This window comes from Tympanuchus pallidicinctus, unplaced genomic scaffold (assembly GCF_026119805.1).
Source record: "Tympanuchus pallidicinctus isolate F22 unplaced genomic scaffold, pur_lepc_1.0 scaffold13, whole genome shotgun sequence".
NCBI classification, from domain to species: domain Eukaryota; kingdom Metazoa; phylum Chordata; class Aves; order Galliformes; family Phasianidae; genus Tympanuchus; species Tympanuchus pallidicinctus.
In genome coordinates this window covers 8,296,097-8,313,394 of record NW_026294648.1, presented here as the reverse complement: position 1 = coordinate 8,313,394, position 17,298 = coordinate 8,296,097, and the positions used below count along the sequence as shown (strand labels likewise).

At 55.0% G+C, this 17,298-nt stretch overlaps 3 protein-coding genes across 11 annotated transcripts; 1 reads left to right on the top strand and 2 right to left on the bottom strand.

Annotated features, from left to right (window-relative positions):
- Positions 1 to 181: 181 nt before the first annotated feature.
- On the bottom strand, positions 182 to 9,540 carry PRRG3 (proline rich and Gla domain 3). 9 transcript variants are annotated; one of them, XM_052672986.1, is made up of 4 exons: positions 9,472 to 9,540; positions 6,430 to 6,471; positions 2,984 to 3,144; positions 182 to 2,444 (listed from the first exon to the last, which is right to left on the bottom strand). In XM_052672986.1, the coding sequence occupies exons 2-4, from the start codon at positions 6,434 to 6,436 to the stop codon at positions 1,908 to 1,910; spliced, it is 705 nt and encodes a 234-aa protein (XP_052528946.1). In that variant the 5' UTR covers positions 6,437 to 6,471; positions 9,472 to 9,540; the 3' UTR covers positions 182 to 1,907. The 9 variants fall into 9 exon arrangements, 3 of the variants coding, with proteins under 3 accessions (XP_052528946.1, XP_052528947.1, XP_052528945.1); XR_008204138.1 differs by lacking the exons at positions 182 to 2,444; positions 2,984 to 3,144 and adding exons at positions 4,273 to 4,746; positions 5,645 to 5,803 and having other exon boundaries at positions 5,962 to 6,471; XR_008204136.1 differs by lacking the exons at positions 182 to 2,444; positions 2,984 to 3,144 and adding exons at positions 4,273 to 4,746; positions 5,645 to 6,137.
- A 362-nt stretch (positions 9,541 to 9,902) lies between these two features.
- Positions 9,903 to 14,385, bottom strand: RIPPLY1 (ripply transcriptional repressor 1). Its single transcript, XM_052672990.1, has 3 exons — positions 11,062 to 14,385; positions 10,368 to 10,438; positions 9,903 to 10,297 (listed from the first exon to the last, which is right to left on the bottom strand). Exons 1-3 carry the CDS (start codon positions 11,092 to 11,094, stop codon positions 10,078 to 10,080), a joined length of 324 nt encoding a protein of 107 aa, XP_052528950.1. The 5' UTR covers positions 11,095 to 14,385; the 3' UTR covers positions 9,903 to 10,077.
- A 226-nt stretch (positions 14,386 to 14,611) lies between these two features.
- On the top strand, positions 14,612 to 16,033 carry CLDN2 (claudin 2). Its single transcript, XM_052672989.1, has one exon. It carries the CDS (start codon positions 14,900 to 14,902, stop codon positions 15,581 to 15,583), a length of 684 nt encoding a protein of 227 aa, XP_052528949.1. The 5' UTR covers positions 14,612 to 14,899; the 3' UTR covers positions 15,584 to 16,033.
- Positions 16,034 to 17,298: the final 1,265 nt, after the last annotated feature.

Below are 17,298 nucleotides of genomic sequence, written 5' to 3'. Positions count from 1 at the left end.
AGAGGAATGCAGAGACGAGCTGTGCGCCCAAATCCCCTCCCGGCGGTCAGGAAATCCCTCATACTCACCTACCAGCCGGGCTCGTAGGACATTCTGTTGTTACCATGCCCAGCGATGTGGGGTGCAATGCCCCATCCCACAACCCTCTCCCAGCAGTTTGGGAAAAAGCCACCCTGTGCCGTTTAGACAGTGAGGGTTTTTTAATAAATACCTTTTTGCACAGAAATATACCAAGTTTTACAGAATACAAACCGCAAAGGTAATGACCGTGCATCAAAGACAGAGGATCCAAGAATGCCCTCTGACTCCCTCCAGTCTTTCCCAGCTCTGACCCTGGCACTCATTGCCAGGTTGTCCCATCACCTGCATTTACTAAGGCCAAAAGGCAGCGTGAAGGCCTGGCAGGGGACAGATGAGGTGCTGGCAGCTGCAGACCCCACGGGCTTGTATCCTGCCCCAGGGACAGCCATGCTGGGCAAGCCTCAGCTCCAGGCTGAGAGCATCACTGGGACAAAGGACAGCGGGTGTGGGCAGCCTGCAGGTACACCACAGCCTTCTGGTGCTGGTGGAGACTGGTGCTGGGGTGAATGCTACAGGGCGGCAGTGCTACAAGGTTCTGGGCTGGTACTGAGGGCTGGTGAGAAGAACCCCCTTATGGCCCATCAGACATGACTGGGAAAGGACAGCCCCATCGCACAGAGCCCAGAAGTGGCTGCCTAGGAGAAGGGGACACGCTGGTCCCAGGGCAAAGCACGTGCTCTACCCTGCCCTGGCTCCAAGGGGCCAGCTCTGCTCCTGTGCCATCAGCATCCCCAGCTGCCAGAGCCTGGTTGGTTGCACAATCATTGTTCACCTTTGCAGCCATCTCTGCCGACAGGCCCTCTGCACCATGGCCCTGGCCATGTGCTCTGCCCACCAGAGCGGCTTGAAGGACAAAAGCCTTGGAAAGAGAGCCAGGACTGAGAGGTTAGGGGAAGGCTGAAGGGAGATTTGGCACATCTGCAGCCTCCCTGTGCCTGCATCCCACACCTAGTGAGGACACCAAACAGGTGAGGCAGGCACCTGCAGAAAGGAGGTACATCCCCACTGCTTAAAGCTGTGCAGCCATCTTCATGGTTCCAAAGCAACTTACCTCACGTGCAAGACCACCACAAACCTTCCTCCCTTTCCAAAGGGTTCTAGATCACAAAGCACCTTCTTGCCCAGTCCCTCCTCTTTCTCCCAGTAACAAATATCACTACAGGCACAACAGGATGGACCGGGTTCCCCACTCCCACAGGCAGCAAATCCACACAAAGAAGGAATTTTCTCCCTGGTCACAAACCATGGGGACAGAAACAAGCACCGCTCCTGCCTCCTCACCTTCTCTTCAGAGCACCAAGCATCAAACAGAAGACAGTGAGGACTGGGGTCTCAGCATATCACAAACCAGCCCCTGCTGACTTGGTTATGGAAAAGACCAATCCCAGCACCACACGTGCCTAAGGTCCATGAGCCAGCATGCACACAGGGTAAGGCTGAGCAGAGTCCTAGAGAGGCAGTGAGGCTGTTTTAGTCATGGGAAGTGTTATGTCTGAGGGGAAGTGAAGAAATCCAATGCACCGTAGGGAGGACCCCCAGTTGAGCCAGGAACAAGCTGCTGCTCTGCTCTGGCTGCTGCAGCACTTATGTGAGCAGGGAGCAAGGGGAAGGGGGATAGCTGGTTGAACCCAGAGCCCCACATCCCACCCTCACCCTGCTTGGGGACAGCTGTTTTTTGGTAAGGAAGGTAAGGCTATTGTGTGATGGCACCAGCTTGTACAAGTGATACAGGGATATCAATGCCACCTGAACAAGGTTCTGGGCATGGCAAGGGGTGTGGGTGCATGAGCATGAGTGTGTGAAGAGGCAAGAGAGAGGCAGACCCTCTATTTGCCTGCAGTGGGAGCAGCAGCCACAATTTCCTCATACTTTGGTGGAGGGTCGTTGTAGGAGATGCTGGTCTCTTCGCCGCTGCTGCTGTCTGGGTGTCCCGTAACTTCCTCGTAAGACGGTGGAGGGGTGGCACTGGACAGTCTGGAGAGGACAGAGACCGAGTGCTCTGGTGGACAGAGAGTGCCCTCTGGCTGGGGGGTGCCCCCTGCTCTGCTGTCTCCAGCCCCTCGGTTGCTTGCTTCTCGCTGATACTGAGTTTCCCCTTGGCTCTGTGACCGCTCACGGTACACCATGACCCTGGGGAGGCTGCGTCCTGTTCGGCTGGCCAGGTAGCGGTTCTGGGCGTAGGAAGGGCGGTGACGGGTGGCCTTTTGCAGCTGGCACCTCCAGATGATGAAGAGGGCGATGACTATCAGAAGAGCCACTCCCAAGAGGGGCACTACCACGTACATAGCATCTGAGCGCTCCGTGCTGTGCCCAGGGTCCTTGACAGAGTACACAGAGTTGGTGTAGCCCTTCCAGAACTCCATCTGCAGTAGAAACACAGAAGGAACTACCACGTGCTTCTGCGTGGGACAAGCAGCCCCTAACCATCACATGCAATAAACACTGCTGTCCCCAAACCCACAGAAGAGGCCTTTCCAGCTGCCTTGCAACACTCTCACCAAGGCTGAGTGGTCCTGCTTAAACAACTACAGGACCCAGCAAAAAAGATGATGGGAACAAACCTCAACAGCAGCCACCAGTCCCCATATTAAGCAGGGAGAAATGTGGCCAAAGTCAAAACCCACCTGGAGATGTGGGGACAGCAGTATAAATCTCTTATAAATGCCAGGGGAGTGCCAGTTCAACCTGAAGCTATGCAGGGTGTCCCAGCAATGACAAGGAGAGAACATTGTCTTGCAAGAGTAAAACATGCTGAAAAGTGAGGCTACAGCATACTGCCCGTGGAATGAAGAGGACAGAGGAAACAGGAGAGGCCATTCCCACTGTGCTTTTCTCCACCCACAGCATACCAAGGCATAAGTGCCTCATGCATCCACTGAGGAGCAGAGTGGGACAAACTCACTGTCTTCTCCTTGTTCTCGAACACTTCCTTGACCTCCTCGTAACTGCAGACCTCCTCCATGCACTCCCGCTCGATGGTGCCCTGCCGGATCTCCTCCAGGAAGCCGTTGGCTCGGGGAAAGCGCTTCAGGATTGAGTGGGCATTCCTGGCCCCCAAGAACACTGCAACACACAAAGCACAGATGCTCAACAGCGACAAACCCACACTTGGCCTCTGTGCAGCCGGGTTTTCCCACCCGCTTTTGGTGGAACAGGTATCCCAAGCACCAAACGGCCCACAGCTACAGCTCAGTTAGCGCAGCAGTGTGCCTGCTGAGGAAGTACACACAGTAGTAGGGTTTCTGGGGTCTGCCCAGAGACATGCAGCACCAGCAGCATTCTTCCAACAGGACTGGATGCTACATACACAGAAATTGGCAGTGTCAGACCACATAGGACAGCTCCAACGGACTTGTTTTTAACCTTCTGCCCTTGATGGGACCTCACAATACTGCCCTTTTACTACATGGCAACTACATCAGAAAAGGACCCAGGGTCAGGCAGAGGCTTCTGCAGGAAAAGGGAGCTCCCAGCGTAAGGGCACTGACCCTGTTAGCACAAGAAAGGTGAGATGCTGTCCAAAAAGCAACACTGCACACAGACCATGACCCTCCCAGGATACAAACATCCCACACACATTTCACAAGGCAGCCCTTCTGTATGCAGCCAAACACATCCAACTGCTTCTTCCCACTCAGCCAATCTCACTGCATTCTTTGAGTAAGATGAATCAGGTCAGCTGGCTGATCTACAGAAGCCTGTTCACCTCTTCCCCTCAGGCTCAGTCTTCCAATGGATTAACCAGATGAACTAATTCACACTGCAGCAATAAGAACAGATGCAGGACAAGGAGGTAGGGGGACTGACAGAGTCTCCCATTAGACCAGCTTGGATAGAATAGAAAAGGATGCTTAGTAAATGATCAAACATAACATTCAGTAGCAGCCTGCCACCAGGGAGGTCAACATGTTTTCCTTCAGCTTTACCTTCCATTTATCCTGCTTCTAAAATAATATAGCAAGGTATTTTTGAGAATACTCACAAGTGTCAAGGCAGGGGAAAGACCACAAATAAGAAACTACTACAATGCTATGCGACTCTGTGCTTGGAGATACTGTGCTCTTTATGTGCTGTGTAGGTGCATTTCCCCCTAGTGATTTATTAATGGCTTGCTTCGGTGAGAGAGTTTGCAGAAGACTGAAACCACTGAGGTGTGAATGAAGAACAGCATGAATGATGTGAGTCAGAGACTTTCCCTTCAGAATCAACTTTATTATGCAAACATATCTTTTTTTTTTTTCCCCCCTTAAATAACAAGGATAACCAGAAAAAAGCATCTTCAAGAGGCACAGAAGCACACCGCTGGAGGGCAGGGATCAGCTTGCCTTGGCTTTCCCAGTCAAGGAGGGCTGTCCTGGCTGAAGATGGAGCAGGCTGGCAGGCTGGCTGTCACCCGCCCCTTTCTGGAACCGGATGAAATTTCACAAAGGCACCATCCATTCTGCAAATGTCCCAGCTTTCACTGGAGAAATCTGGCCTTACCTCCTTGGCTTCCTGACTTGATCAAGCTGTGCTATGAACTCTCCCCTCCTCAGCACTTGAGCCTGAGACTCTTTCCATCTTCCTTCCCACCTTGGAGCAACAAGCTTAGCTGCAGATCTCACTTGCACAGTTTTCCATCCCTGCAGATACCACTCACTTGACCCTGCTTTGCTGAACTGGTCACTATGATGGAAATAAAAACAGACACACAGAGAGGTATCACAAACAATTTCTCAGTTGAAAACATGCTGTGATGGAGGCATGAGCCTCTTCCCCCAGGGAATCTCCCCTGAGGACCTAGAAATGACAGGAGAGCAGAAACTAAGTCACTGATCCTTCCCCTCTTTTATGTGGAAAGCAGTTCCCACATGCATGGGAATCAGGGCAGGAAGACCAGTGGCCTTCAGGACAGAAGAGCCTTGTAAACTCTCCTCTCTGACTTGGGATCCTCAACTCACAGGACAGCAGACAGCTGAGCAGCAGTTGTCTCCAAACCACAGGACAGAGGGAAGACTTTTCAAACCCCAGCAGTGTCTGTACTGACTCCTTGTGCCTCTCCAAGTCTCCCCACACCAGTTGGAGCACCAGTGCACAGGAAAGATTAGAGCTTTAGGCTGGGGGAGCAGGAGTTCACTGCCATCCCTTTTAAGTTTCCTAAGGTGATGCTGGCCCCTGGTGGTAGGCAGGCTTAGCCATACCTCTACCCAGGACTGCCTTGCCCAAATGACACATGGCTGTGCCTGGAAAGGAGCAGTCAGGGCTGCAGTTTTGGGGAAGCACATGCGGGCAAATGTGCTGATCACCACAAACCACTCCTGCAAGTCACATCCTTCATGTGACTTGCATGACAGAAACTGCTTGGCACAGGGCACTGCCACCTCAAGGGACAGCTTCCACAAGAAGCAGGTGCTACTAAGTCAGCAGCTAAAATCTGCGAGAGAGAGAAGGTGCTAGAAGGCAGGGCAACAACTGGGGACCTTCCTCAATAACACAAGATAAAAGGTACATTCTGTGGCAGAACCTGCGTGGAGATCTCTGCTCCCTCCCCCTAGCACAGTACAGACAACAAGAGGAGGCATACCTGTCATCCCTGGAGTTCTCTTCTGTCCAGCTTGGCCTCTGCCTCCACCTTCACAGCTGGCTCTGGCGGCACCTCAGCAGATCCTGAGATTTCAGCTCTAGCATCTTCCTGTTCCTTTCAGAGTTCCCATTGCATCGCTACATGCAGCCTCTGTGCAGGCTGCTCAGATAAGTGAGGACAGAGGGTTGAGTCCAGCCCTTCACAGATCACATGCTGTTTTCCACCCTGCACCCTTACTGTTCTCAGCCCAGCTTTTGCCAGGCCAGTCCTCACAGCTGCTGGCACCAAATGGCCACATGTGCTGGGCACTCACTCACCAAGATGCAACATGCTCCAGCAGGGGGCTACGTTACACTACTGCCCAAGTCTCTGCCAAGAACATAGGGCTGCAGTGTCCCAGGCCACCCAGGCTGCAGGACAGCATGGCCCAAATCGCAGGCCACCTTCCTGGGGAGCACCACGGCTGGGAGATCTTGGTGCAGACCAGCAATGCCTGCAAAGGAGTCAGTCAGTCCAAAAAGCCTCAAGGAAGGCTTCCTGCAACAAGCCTCACAGAAATAAAGGCAGTCCTGGAGAGATTCGCCCTTCAGTACCTCCCATCTTGCACAGATGAGAGAGGAACAAGGCAGGCTGGACCTCAGACCATGTATAGGGATAAGAGTCAATGGCATCTGAGCCTCCCCAAAAAATACATGTGCCTCTTGCTTGTGAGGCACCTGAAAAACACTTCCCTACTGCAGATGAAGAGGTGGTAGTGGTGCTGGAGGGGAAGAGGGAACACTTACTTGCCATGCTGCCTTGCTCGGCTGCAGGGGACTCCCACCTACCTGCAGGGAAGAAAATAGGAGAGTCATCAAGAGCTTCAATTGCAGCCCAGCAGACACTAAAGCCTGATCCCTCCACCATCCTGGATCAGAATGATGCAGAAAGCAGGGTGCTATCTGTAGACCCATGAAACTGTCAGCCCAACCTTGCAACCAGCTAATCTCCTAACCTTTGAATTCACAGAATAAAGAATGCTTCGAAAGCGACAATTCCTCTGAGAGAAGCAGACTCCAATACACCCAGCACCAAGAGCAAAAGGGAGAGTCTCCCATTCACGGAAACAAGGCACAGCCAACGAGGACCATGTAATTGGTGAGTGATCAACAATGCTCTGCTGGACACAGAGTACACCTGACACCAGAGCCTCCCTCTGCCTGACATGCTTGCTACCATCAGCTGCCCATGGCAGGTGCCTGCAGGACCTATGCTGCCCCAGGAGGCAAACACACAAGCTAACCAGGAAGATCAGGATCAGCATATAGGACGACCTGAGAGTTGGAAGGCGCTGGGAACAGACTGGTGCTCTTCCCTCCGAGACAGGATTGATGGATACAGATAAACTCATTTTGCATCCATTGCACAGTCATGTAAATTCTCACTTCTGTAACGCTTACCCACAGTATGCAGTAAGGATGGCTGGATTGTTTTCTCCATTACCATCAAGCTGAGTATTTAACAGGAGAGAAAAGGATATGCATGTCCTAAAGGGTGTTTGGCAAAGCTCAGAGCAACAGCAGCACTTCCTGCATATTCAGGATGCCAACTCTCCTGCTAGAAAAGCACCTTTCACACTTCAAAAACAAAAAAAAAAACCCCACAACAGTGAAGTTCAGTAAAGGAGTAAACTATTATCTGCTTGCAGGAGGAATTCCACTCATTTATTTTCCACGTTTTGTCTTTTCACTGCGCTTAAGATCCCACAGATCAGACCATCCTGGCCAAACTCATCTCTCACCTTCCATGACTCCTTGCTGTGACAAAACCACAACTCCATCAAAAGACTGAGCCAGCTCCCACAGGGATGTATTGTGGATGTAGCAGCAAAGGCAGTTTAGAAACAGCAGGAACTAAAATGAGCTGATCTGAGGTCCAGGACTGCAGATATTCAGAGTAATCCCCAAAGCGCTTCAATTAGCTCTCTGCTGGGGTGAGGTCAGTGGCTGTACAAAGCCATCCGCTGGGTCAGCAGCACAGGAAACACACTTCCCATTTCACTCAAAAGGCTGGAATCCAGGCACACAACAGTGCTGGCGTATTGCTACATCAGGAGGTATCAGATCTCACCAACAAACACCTCCTCAGTAAAGCTAACGTCTCTCACTGCCAAAATCAGGCTTCGCGTGTTTTTTGTACCAAAAGCAGTAAGAGACCGGCGATGCTTGGAGCTGCTTTCCATCAGCAAAGAACAGTTTATTTTAAACAGACTGAGAAATCCTGCAACACCTAGCCTGGGATTTAAACAGGACAGAGGGAAAGCAACAGAACAATTACATGTGACAGATTTGCCATCTCGCACTCCCCAGGCTGGGCATTCATCCACATTTCTCTTCACAAGGAATGGAACACTTGATCTTGCTCCTCCAAACCACATTCCCAAGTCTGATGGGAGCACACAGGCTGCAGGAGCCGCACATTCCCTTATAGGTTCTGTCAGCTGTGAGCAGATACTGACCTGATTTTGTTGCTGTCTGTTTTAATGAAGAAACTCAAATCCTCTGTATCAAAGAACAGGCTGCAAAGAAAATTTGCCCCAGCATCCACACAGTACACAAACTTCGTGCCACTCATTATTACAGGCAATGAGCATCACACCTTCTCTACCTGATACACACGAGAATTCGAGTCACGGAAATAAACATATTCAAGACTAGACTTGCCAGGATCCCAGGCTCCATGAAGCACGCTTTACATTCATGGAGCCTGACACCGCAGGTATAAAAGTACAGTAATGATCAATTTCATCAGTTTTAACTTTTTTTTCCCCAAACATCTGTGCCAATGCACCACCCAGCGTCAGAAACAAGAGACTGTTTATTCCAGCACAACAATAAGCCTGCTCTGCACAAGCCTGCAAGCACAAGAGCTGCCTGCTCGGGCGCACGCAACAAGGGTGAGCAACACGGGTATTTATTTTTAATTTCCACACGCAGATCCCTGGCCGCCCCCAGGTGAGATGAGCGGGAGGGCCGGCAGCCGGCGAGCAGCACTGCCTGAGCACCCACCCACCGTATGAGAGAAGCTGGAGGCTGACCCGGCAGACACCCACCCAGCCCCGTCCGCCCCACGCTTCTCAGCTCTCCTCTATAAATACCCCACCGACGGGAGGTTGCTACAGCAACGGCGAGGAGGCGCGAGGGATGCGTCCGTGAATGCGAGGATGCTGCAGTCGCACATTCGTGTCTCCCCCCACCCCCCTCCCTGATGCCAAAGGAGGAAATCGTGCTGGCAAAGCCCGGCGCGCGATCCTAGCCCGCAGAGTCCAGGGTAAGGGCACAGGTGTGACGAGGGACCGACCGGCGCCACAGCCGTGATCCAGACAGCGGGGATTCCTCCCGCTCCCCAGCGATGCTCTGTGCCAGGATCCACCACGCGGTGCCAGGCTGCGCCCGCTCCGCACGCCAGACACCGCGGGGGCCCGAAGCTTCACCTCGCGGCAGCCTTCGATGCCATGCCGCGGCCCGGCCCCGCGCTGCCCGGCCCCCTCCCTCCCTCCACGCCCAGACCCCGACCCCATTTGTCGCCATCGGCTCCGGGCGGCCCCACAGAACGCGCCACGGGGAAGCCGGACCCCACAGCACCTCCCGCACCCAGCCAGGCCCGCCCTGCCCGCAGCTCCCCCAGCCCATACACCGACCTCCAGCCCTGGCATCCCACCCCCTCCACACACACAGAGCCTCAACGCCCCAGCCCGAAGCCCACCCCATACCCTCAGCCCCAGTACCCCACATCACCCCGAGTTCCCCCGCCGCCCCACAGCCCGCCTCACGCCGCCCCGCCCGTACCTCATGGCGGCCTCGCGCCCCGCCGCAGCCGCTCCCTCCCGCCGACGGGCAGGAAGAGGAAAGCTCCGCCCCCCTCCCACCTCTCAGCCAATCACAACCCCCCTCAGCCAGCACGCCCCGCCTCCTCCTCCGCCTCTACAATTAGAAGCGGGGAGCGGAAAAGTGGGCGGGCCTACGAGCCTTCCCCAATCAAACGCGGACTCTGTGAACGTGCAGCCAATGGGAGAGCGCGATGTGGCCGCCTAGGCTGCTGGGAGTAGTAGTCCCACGCCCGCTGCGGCGCAGCGCTTCGTGCTGCGGGCGGCGCTGCGGAACCATGATCGGGGATCGGTCACCGCCTGCGGGCGGCCCCGCCCCGCCCCGCCCCGCCCCGCCCCGCGCCTCACACCGCGGAGGCCGTCGGAGTTTCACGCGCTTTATTTCTCCACAAACTGACTGCCGGCGCCGCTGGGCCCTGTGCCGCTTCATGGGGCTGGGCTCTGCACCGCGCTCAGCGTCACGGCTGCTCGAGCGGCCGGACCCGGCTCACGCTGCCCCCGCGGCACTAAGGCCCCGCGCTGCCCTACGCCTCAGTCATCCTCCATCCCCGTGCCACGTGTGCTGCGTTCAGGCCGGCCGCGGGGAGCCTGCCCCTAGCGCGGGCACAGCGCCTCCGACCTCTCCTTCGTTCCCTTCATCGCCATCTTCATCGTCATCTTCGGTCTCATCCCCCTCGCTGTCTGAATCATCGTAGAGGCACAGCGTGGCCTGCACCGGGAAGTTCTCCAGCAGCTTCTCCGCCACACTGTACAGATAGTCAAAGCACCTGGATTTGGGCCACAGGAGCCTGTTGGCGAGAATCACCGTGAGAACCTGCCCGTCCTAGCTGTGGGCATGGCGCCGGCACGGGGACGTACCTGACCGGATGGCGGAACAGTGCTAGCGCTTTGTCAGTGCTGTGGTCTCCTGCAGCATCGAGGGGATGAGCCTGTGGGAACAGAGCCGGGCTGGGACCTGCCCCATATCCCTGTGCCCCTGCTCCTGCCGTGGTTGCAGTGACACAGACCTCCTTCCTAACATCAGAGGTTTACACACCACCTCACAGCCCCTGAGCAGTGTGTCTGTGGGGCCAGACCGCATCCCAATTTTCCCCGCTCCTCTGCTGAATGGATTCAGTTCCCTGTGCTCCCACAAAGGAAGCTGGCATCTAAACCCCACACGAGGGCTTTTTGCCAGAGTAATCTCCCCCATTGTGCCCACGCGTCCTGCTAACCCCCTGAGGAATGCCCGCCAGGCCGGGAACAGGCATCCCTTTCAGACCCCACAGAGCAGCTGTGTTTGCTGCAGTTGGCACTGCCCCAGAAGGCTGTAGGCTTGGGGAGTGGAGAGGAGATGCTGGGGAATGTGGGTACCCAAAGTACTCCCTGCTCACCCCCTTATTGCAGCTACCCTCCCGTGGGCTTTGGGGAGGATGTCAGGGTGCAGGTGCTTGCTCTGTGCCCTCTGCTCAGCCCTTGCAAGGGATAAAGGAGTCTGGGGCCAGAGGCTGGTGACTCCAACGCTGTCAATGGAAAAAAAAAAGTGGGTCGCAGCAGGAAGAATAAAACTCACAGTGTCCATCTGTTCCCTCTGCTGCCTGGTCATGAATTCCTCCTGGGGCAGCCATGGTCTCCAGAGTGGCTTGGGTCTTGGGGAGGACAGAAAGATGAGCACAGTGGGCACCCTGCATTTTCCTCCCCGCTTGCCTTGCTCACCCACACCCCAGCCACACACTCCAGTTTTGCCAGTACATCCACAACCCCTGCCCTGGTGCCAGGCATATCCACCACCCCACTTGTGGTCCCTTCCCTGCAGGAGCTCCCAGATCCTAGGCTCTGCACCTTCAGTGCTGGGATTGTGGGAGTCTGCACCTAAACCAGGAGCACATGGCCTTCACCCAAACTCACCTGGAGCCTTCCCACATAGCCATTGCTGCCTGCTCCAGCCCCCCCCACCCATTCTGCACCCAAAGTACCTTCCCCTCTGCTGCAGCCCCGGGGCTGGGCAAGCACCAGCTATGGGCAACGGGAGCCGGTGGAGAGGCAGGCAACAGGCAGCAGCTTCCATGGTGGCAACGGTGTCCCCTCCAAGGCTGGAGGTCCTTTGTGAGGATAGCTTTATATATAGCTCTGCCCTCACCAGTGACTCACAAATTCTTTGTGGCAGGAGAGTGTTGGACTGGGGGCTCAGGGGTAGCAGTCCCCAGGGTGTGAAATTTGTCCCAGTTGTGTAAACAGAGGGCTGGGGGGGACTGGAAGCAGGGTGTTGTGGAAAAGCAAAACACAGAAGGGAAAAGTTAGACACCATTTGTGAGAAAGTCCCCAGGAGGGCTCAGGGGGGTGTGGGGGGAAACAGGGTAGGGCAAAGACAATTAACAAGGATGATTAAGTGTTCTTAGTAGCCATTTGCATAAGGGAGAGGAGATTTGGGGAATTGATCAGGAGTGCTGGGGCATCACGACGGGCAGGGGATGAGGATGGCATGATGGTGACAGTGTGATGGGCTGCAGCAGAAGCAAGCACAGACCAACCAGAAGGTGAGAGAAAGGATGCTCAAGAGAGGATAGGGGTGAAGATAGGTGCCAGGGGATTGCAGCGGTCCTGCTCAGGCACACAGGTTCCTGCTCAGGTCCTCCAGGGCGGTCCCAGGTTTTATTCCTACAGCAAAGAGGTGCTGCATATAATGTATAATGTATAATGGCTGTCATATCCCCAAGGCTGGTTGCAGGACCAGCCCCAAGGTGAGTGGGACACAGACACAAGGCAGCTTCTCCCCAAGCTTTAGCCTTGCAGGGCTGGGCACAGCTGCAGCACGGAGCTGGCAACCAAAAGCAGTGGCACAACTCAGAACTGGCTGTCCCCTCCCAGCAGAATGGTTCAGTATGATCTGCTAAAGCGATGTCCATGCCCACAGCAGAGCAATTGGATTAGATGGTCTTTGAAGGTCTTTTCCAGCTCAAATAATTCTATGATTCCATAATTTACTGCTGCAGTGTTTGCCAGTGATCTCCCTAGGCTCTCTGGGATGCAGACAGTATCAGGAGGTGCAGGAAGGATTCTCAGTAGGAGGATGCAAGGGTCATACCTGTATGCATCCCACCCCTCGTGCTGCTCCTGACTGGGCACTTGATGCGAGGTGCCACTTGCAGGCAGGTCACCCCCCAATCCTGGGAGAGTTTCAGTTTGAGACAAGGAAAGAAAATAGCAAATGGTCCCTGCTGTAGCTCTGCCAGCAGTGTCCAAACATTGGCCAGGATCAGCTTGGCTCTGAGCACAATTTGTCACCAGGGGCCCTCCCTGCCCCAGTCCATCTGCAGCAGCCGGGGAACGGGAGGGGGCATGGCACGAGCAACAGCCCTCATTACCGTCCCCATTTGCTCCTCATTTGGGCCAGGAGTCTTACAATAACAAACCCTGCAGAGGACAAGCAAGGCTGGAGAGTTCAACCTGCTGGTCTTTTGCTGCCCTGTGATCCCAGCACACAGCTTGGCAGGGACGGGATTCAGCGTAGAAGATGGAAATGCTGGGTTGTCCATCTCTTGTGGTACTGGTGTGCTGTGGGACACCTTGGTAACTTGCACACTGCATTGCCCTATGCCCAGCTCAATCTCCAGCCACTCTCTTCTAGCCCTGGCCAAAACAGGTCTCAGGGGCTGTTGAACCCCACAGGAGAAAAGTCCCCTCTGCGCCCCTGCCAGCTGGGCATCACCACTGACAGCAAAGGGCCCCTGGAGCCAGCGCAGATGGAAGGCAAGGGAGGAATTTGGCTTCATCTCTGCAGCCAGTTTCCATCCTTGGCTCTGCTCCCTTCACTCCACCCCATCTCTTCTCACCGCCTTTCCTCCACACACCACTGCCCCCGCCCTAGCCTGGTATCCCAAGCCACTTAGGCAACCACCTACCCTGATAATTAATAGAAAACAAGCAAAACAAGGCATCCCAGCTCCTCAATCCTTCCTGACACCGAAAGGGTTTAATTCTGATCTGCAATAAGCCTCCAGGCTGAGATTTGTGGATGGATTTTGCAAAGCCGAGGTGAACCATTCGCAGTCCCTGATCCCCAGCCCTGACGAGCCTCTTCCTGTAGGACTGCAGCTGCCCTCGGTCCCGCACCACATCTCCAGCCATCTCTGTAAGTACACAGTCCCTCGCATGCCCCAGTTTGCCAGCCCCCAAAACCTGAGTATTAGTTCTGTAACAGCACCCATAAGATTGAGTGGCTGTATATTGGGTTGCACGTGGGAAAGGAGATGAAAGTCGGGAAATTTTAATAGTAAACATTTGATGTTCCAAGGCCGGGGAAAGGGAATGGAGGCTCTGGGAGGGGTGCACCCTCAGCCGGCAAATTTCCCAGGGCAGGAGGCCACTGGCCAGGCAGTATCTGTGTGGTTTGCTGTTTCGCAAGAACCACAGCAGGGGGAATTTTGAAACAAGATGAAGGAAAAACAAACCGCCCCGTGTCTGCCAGATCCCTGTTGCCCACCCCCAGCTGGGGCAGAAAAAAACCCCATGGCACTAGCACCCACATGGGGAGCACACTGCTTGCTGCAGGACAGAATGCTCCCAGGAGCTGGCATGGACTCACCATTAAACACACTGTGCCCAGTGCATTGCTGTCCTTCGTGAACCTCCGGGCTCTCCTAGGGATGTAGGTGTCGCTGTCACCTGCCATTCCTCCCTTTCATCATCACATGGGAAGGCTGATAGCTGTGATTCACCCTCAGGAGAACACATCCCTTGGCCCCATTCCTGCTGGATTCTCTGTGGGGTGGGGGGATAGCAGCAGATGCTTTAGGAACCCCATTTTTCTGCTGAGAAAACCTCAGGGCCACCACTCTAAAGCACCTCCAACAGTTCCAAACAAACAACACGCAGCCACAGTGTTTTGGCTTCTTTTTTGCCTTGAAACAGGGAAAGATAAAGATTAGCTGAGTTTGCAAAGGCAGCTGGAGGAGTGCACAGCAGCAAAAGAATATTTCCATTAAGCAGGACACAGGGTGAAGGAAGAGGTGGCTGGGGAGGCTTGCACCAGGAGACACCATGCATTAAGAAATGCCCCAGCAGAGACCTGATGGGGACCAGCCAGCTCCCCATCCTGCCCACAGCACAAGGAGGGGCTTTGGCGGCCTGCCTGGGCTCCGCTGTGCTGCCTATTGAAGCCTGCCTGGGAAGATAACAGAGGTGAAAGGGTGCTTGGCGATTCTCTGCAGGCTCGAGTCAATCGTTAATCGGGGAGGGATTGCTTTCCACTCTTGCAGGTAACCTCTCCTCCCCCCGGCTCCCCCCACGCGCCCGTGCCCTCACAAAACCAACACCCACAGGAGCGGGGTGAAGCTTCAGCACAGCGAGAGGAGCCGCTAGCAGGGCCATGGGAAGGTAAACGTGCGGGAGAGGTGACAGCCGGCCCAACCATGGTCTCTATGGGACTCCAGCTGGTGGGCTACATCGTGGCCTTCCTGGGCTACATCGGCACGCTGACAACCACGCTGCTGCCCAACTGGAAGATCAGCTCCTACATTGGCTCGAGCATCGTGACAGCTGTGAGCTTCACCAAGGGGCTATGGATGGAGTGTGCTACATATAGCACGGGCATCACTCAGTGCGACATCTACAGCTCCCTGCTCAACCTGCCTCCTGACATCCAGGCAGCCCAGGCCCTGATGGTGAGCTCCTGTGCCGTCTCCTCCCTTGCTTGCCTTATGGCAGTGGTGGGCATGAGGTGCACCGTCTTCAATCAGGGCTCCCCAGCCAAGGACCGAGTGGCAGTGGCGGGTGGTGTGGTCTTCATCCTCGGGGGGCTGCTTTGCTTCATCCCACTGGTGTGGAACATCCATGTGGTGCTACGAGATTTCCACAACCCCCTGCTCCCCGACAGCACCAAATTTGAGTTGGGGGAAGCTCTATACCTGGGCATCATCTCCTCTCTGCTCTCCCTCATTGGTGGCTTCATCCTCTGTGCCTCCTGCCCTCCCCGTGACCCATCAGGCCCCTACTCACCCCGGCTGCTGGCAAGCAGGAGTCCCCAGCCCTCCGTCAAACAGATGCAGAAGCCCAAGAGTGAGTTCAGCTCCTACAACCTGACGGGATATGTGTAGCAGCAGCAGGGCACCTGGTCAGCACTTTTCCTAGCTTCCGAAACACCTGGGCTGGCACCGAGGGCACACAGTAAGAGGAGAAGGATGCAGCGGTGTCTCCCACATTCGTATCTTTTGCTCGGGGATCTTGACATATGACTGCTCAGAAATCTCAGCTGTGAAGGACCCTGAGTCCAGCTTCTGTTACCACTTTTGGAGCTGCCCCTGCAAGCCAGCTGGAAGCACACCCATAGCCCCTGCACAGCAGTCTTCTCATGGCCAAACTCCATCCTGCAGCCCACAGCCCAGCAAGGACAGTGAAATTGTGCCGCTGGGGCTCACCTGCTCATCTGTGGCTCTGGAGACACTGGGGGGGGATTAGGGCACCCACAGGAGCCCAGAATTTTGGGGGGACAGTGTGGGGATGGAGTACTGATTGCAAGCTGATATCACAATAAATCTGTGTTTCTAGATGGGCTGTGATTGAACTTGTCTGTGGTACTAAGGAGTACCCCAGCACCTCACCAGTGTCAGGGCAGGCTCTGGCAGGGCCACGCTCACCTGTCTGCTTCATCCATCCTGCAAAGATGGATGCAAAGGGAGCCCCATCCCTTGCTCTTGGCCATAAAGGAGATGAAATAAAACACAGAGGGGTCTTGCAGGTGGGTCTAAGCCTGTGGGTTCCTGCAGGGGCAGGTTTGGGATGGGAGGGCAGGGTCAAACCTGCTCCCTGCAACCCTTTAGCACTGGCGGGATGTGCTGTGCAGCTGCAGCCCCAGCAGCCGGCAAGGTGATGCTGTGCAAAGCCACTTGTGCCAAGGCAAGGGGGACAGAGGGAGGGTACAAGGTGTCCATGAAGGAGCGAGCACTTTTTAACCCTCAGGCCACCTCCTTTGTCCTTTGGTACCACATCCCACTGCCGGATGCAAGATAACCCCTTTGCCCAGGGAAGTTTGGTCCACCTGCCAGCCCCTTATAAAAGGATTTAGATTAGGTCCCAGAAAAGAGGGCACCAGGTTCCCTGCTGAAGCAGGCTCCCCACCGAGACGTCACCGTTAGCCTTGCGTCAGTGAAACTGCATTTACCTGTAGGGCTAACGCTCCTGATAACAGTGTGAGTCACACTTTCTTCCTTCCTCACCAAGAAAGATGCTCATTATCAGGGACCACAGTGGATTTCAAGGCAAAGGCCTTGCACCTGCTTTTTCAAAGCCAGATGACAAAGCTGAGTTACTCACTGCTGCTTTGGGAGAGGGCTGAGGTGATGGGGGCTGCTGTGCAGAGCAAGCAGGTGCTGCAGCCCACAGCCACACGAGTTGCCGTGCTCAGTGAAAGGCACTGCCTTTCATTCAAGGCTTTCACTGTGAATGTTTTGCTCCTTGGCAGCTATTCCAGAGAGGAGGCAAGAAAATATTTGGCAAGAGACTTCCTGCTGGAGGAGAGGAAGAATGCTCTGCCCTCGCTCCTCACTCCTACTCAGGGCTGACAGCATGGCCTGTGTCTGTGGGCAGATGCTGGCTTAATTAAACACGTGTGCGATGGAAACACTCAGAGTTTTACCACTGCTGGCCTTATTAACACTGTCATTTGAGAATCAGAAAGGAGGATTTCTGGCTCCTGCACACCTTCCCTACGGAGCAGCATGGTGCAGCCAAAACCAATACTGGGAATGCCTTCAGTTTGGGCACGTGAGCACTGGGCCATGGCACTGCTTGGGAGTGTGCTGACCCTGGGGAA

What these genes read in the sequence shown, in the direction of transcription:
- PRRG3 (XM_052672985.1), bottom strand. Translation starts at nt 6,550, where the DNA reads ATGGTGGAGGGATCAGGCTTTAGTGTCTGCTGGGCTGCAATTGAAGCT. An exon ending in CGAGCAAGGCAGCATGGCAA is followed by an intron (nt 3,145 to 6,429) that starts GTAAGTGTTCCC and finishes TGTGTGTTGCAG; the next exon opens with TGTTCTTGGGGGCCAGGAAT. An exon ending in TCGAGAACAAGGAGAAGACA is followed by an intron (nt 2,445 to 2,983) that starts GTGAGTTTGTCC and finishes TTTCTACTGCAG; the next exon opens with ATGGAGTTCTGGAAGGGCTA.
- RIPPLY1 (XM_052672990.1), bottom strand. Translation starts at nt 11,094, where the DNA reads ATGACCAGGCAGCAGAGGGAACAGATGGACACT. An exon ending in AGAGGGAACAGATGGACACT is followed by an intron (nt 10,439 to 11,061) that starts GTGAGTTTTATT and finishes CTGTTCCCACAG; the next exon opens with GCTCATCCCCTCGATGCTGC. An exon ending in CTGTTCCGCCATCCGGTCAG is followed by an intron (nt 10,298 to 10,367) that starts GTACGTCCCCGT and finishes TCTCGCCAACAG; the next exon opens with GCTCCTGTGGCCCAAATCCA.
- CLDN2 (XM_052672989.1), top strand. Translation starts at nt 14,900, where the DNA reads ATGGTCTCTATGGGACTCCAGCTGGTGGGCTACATCGTGGCCTTCCTG.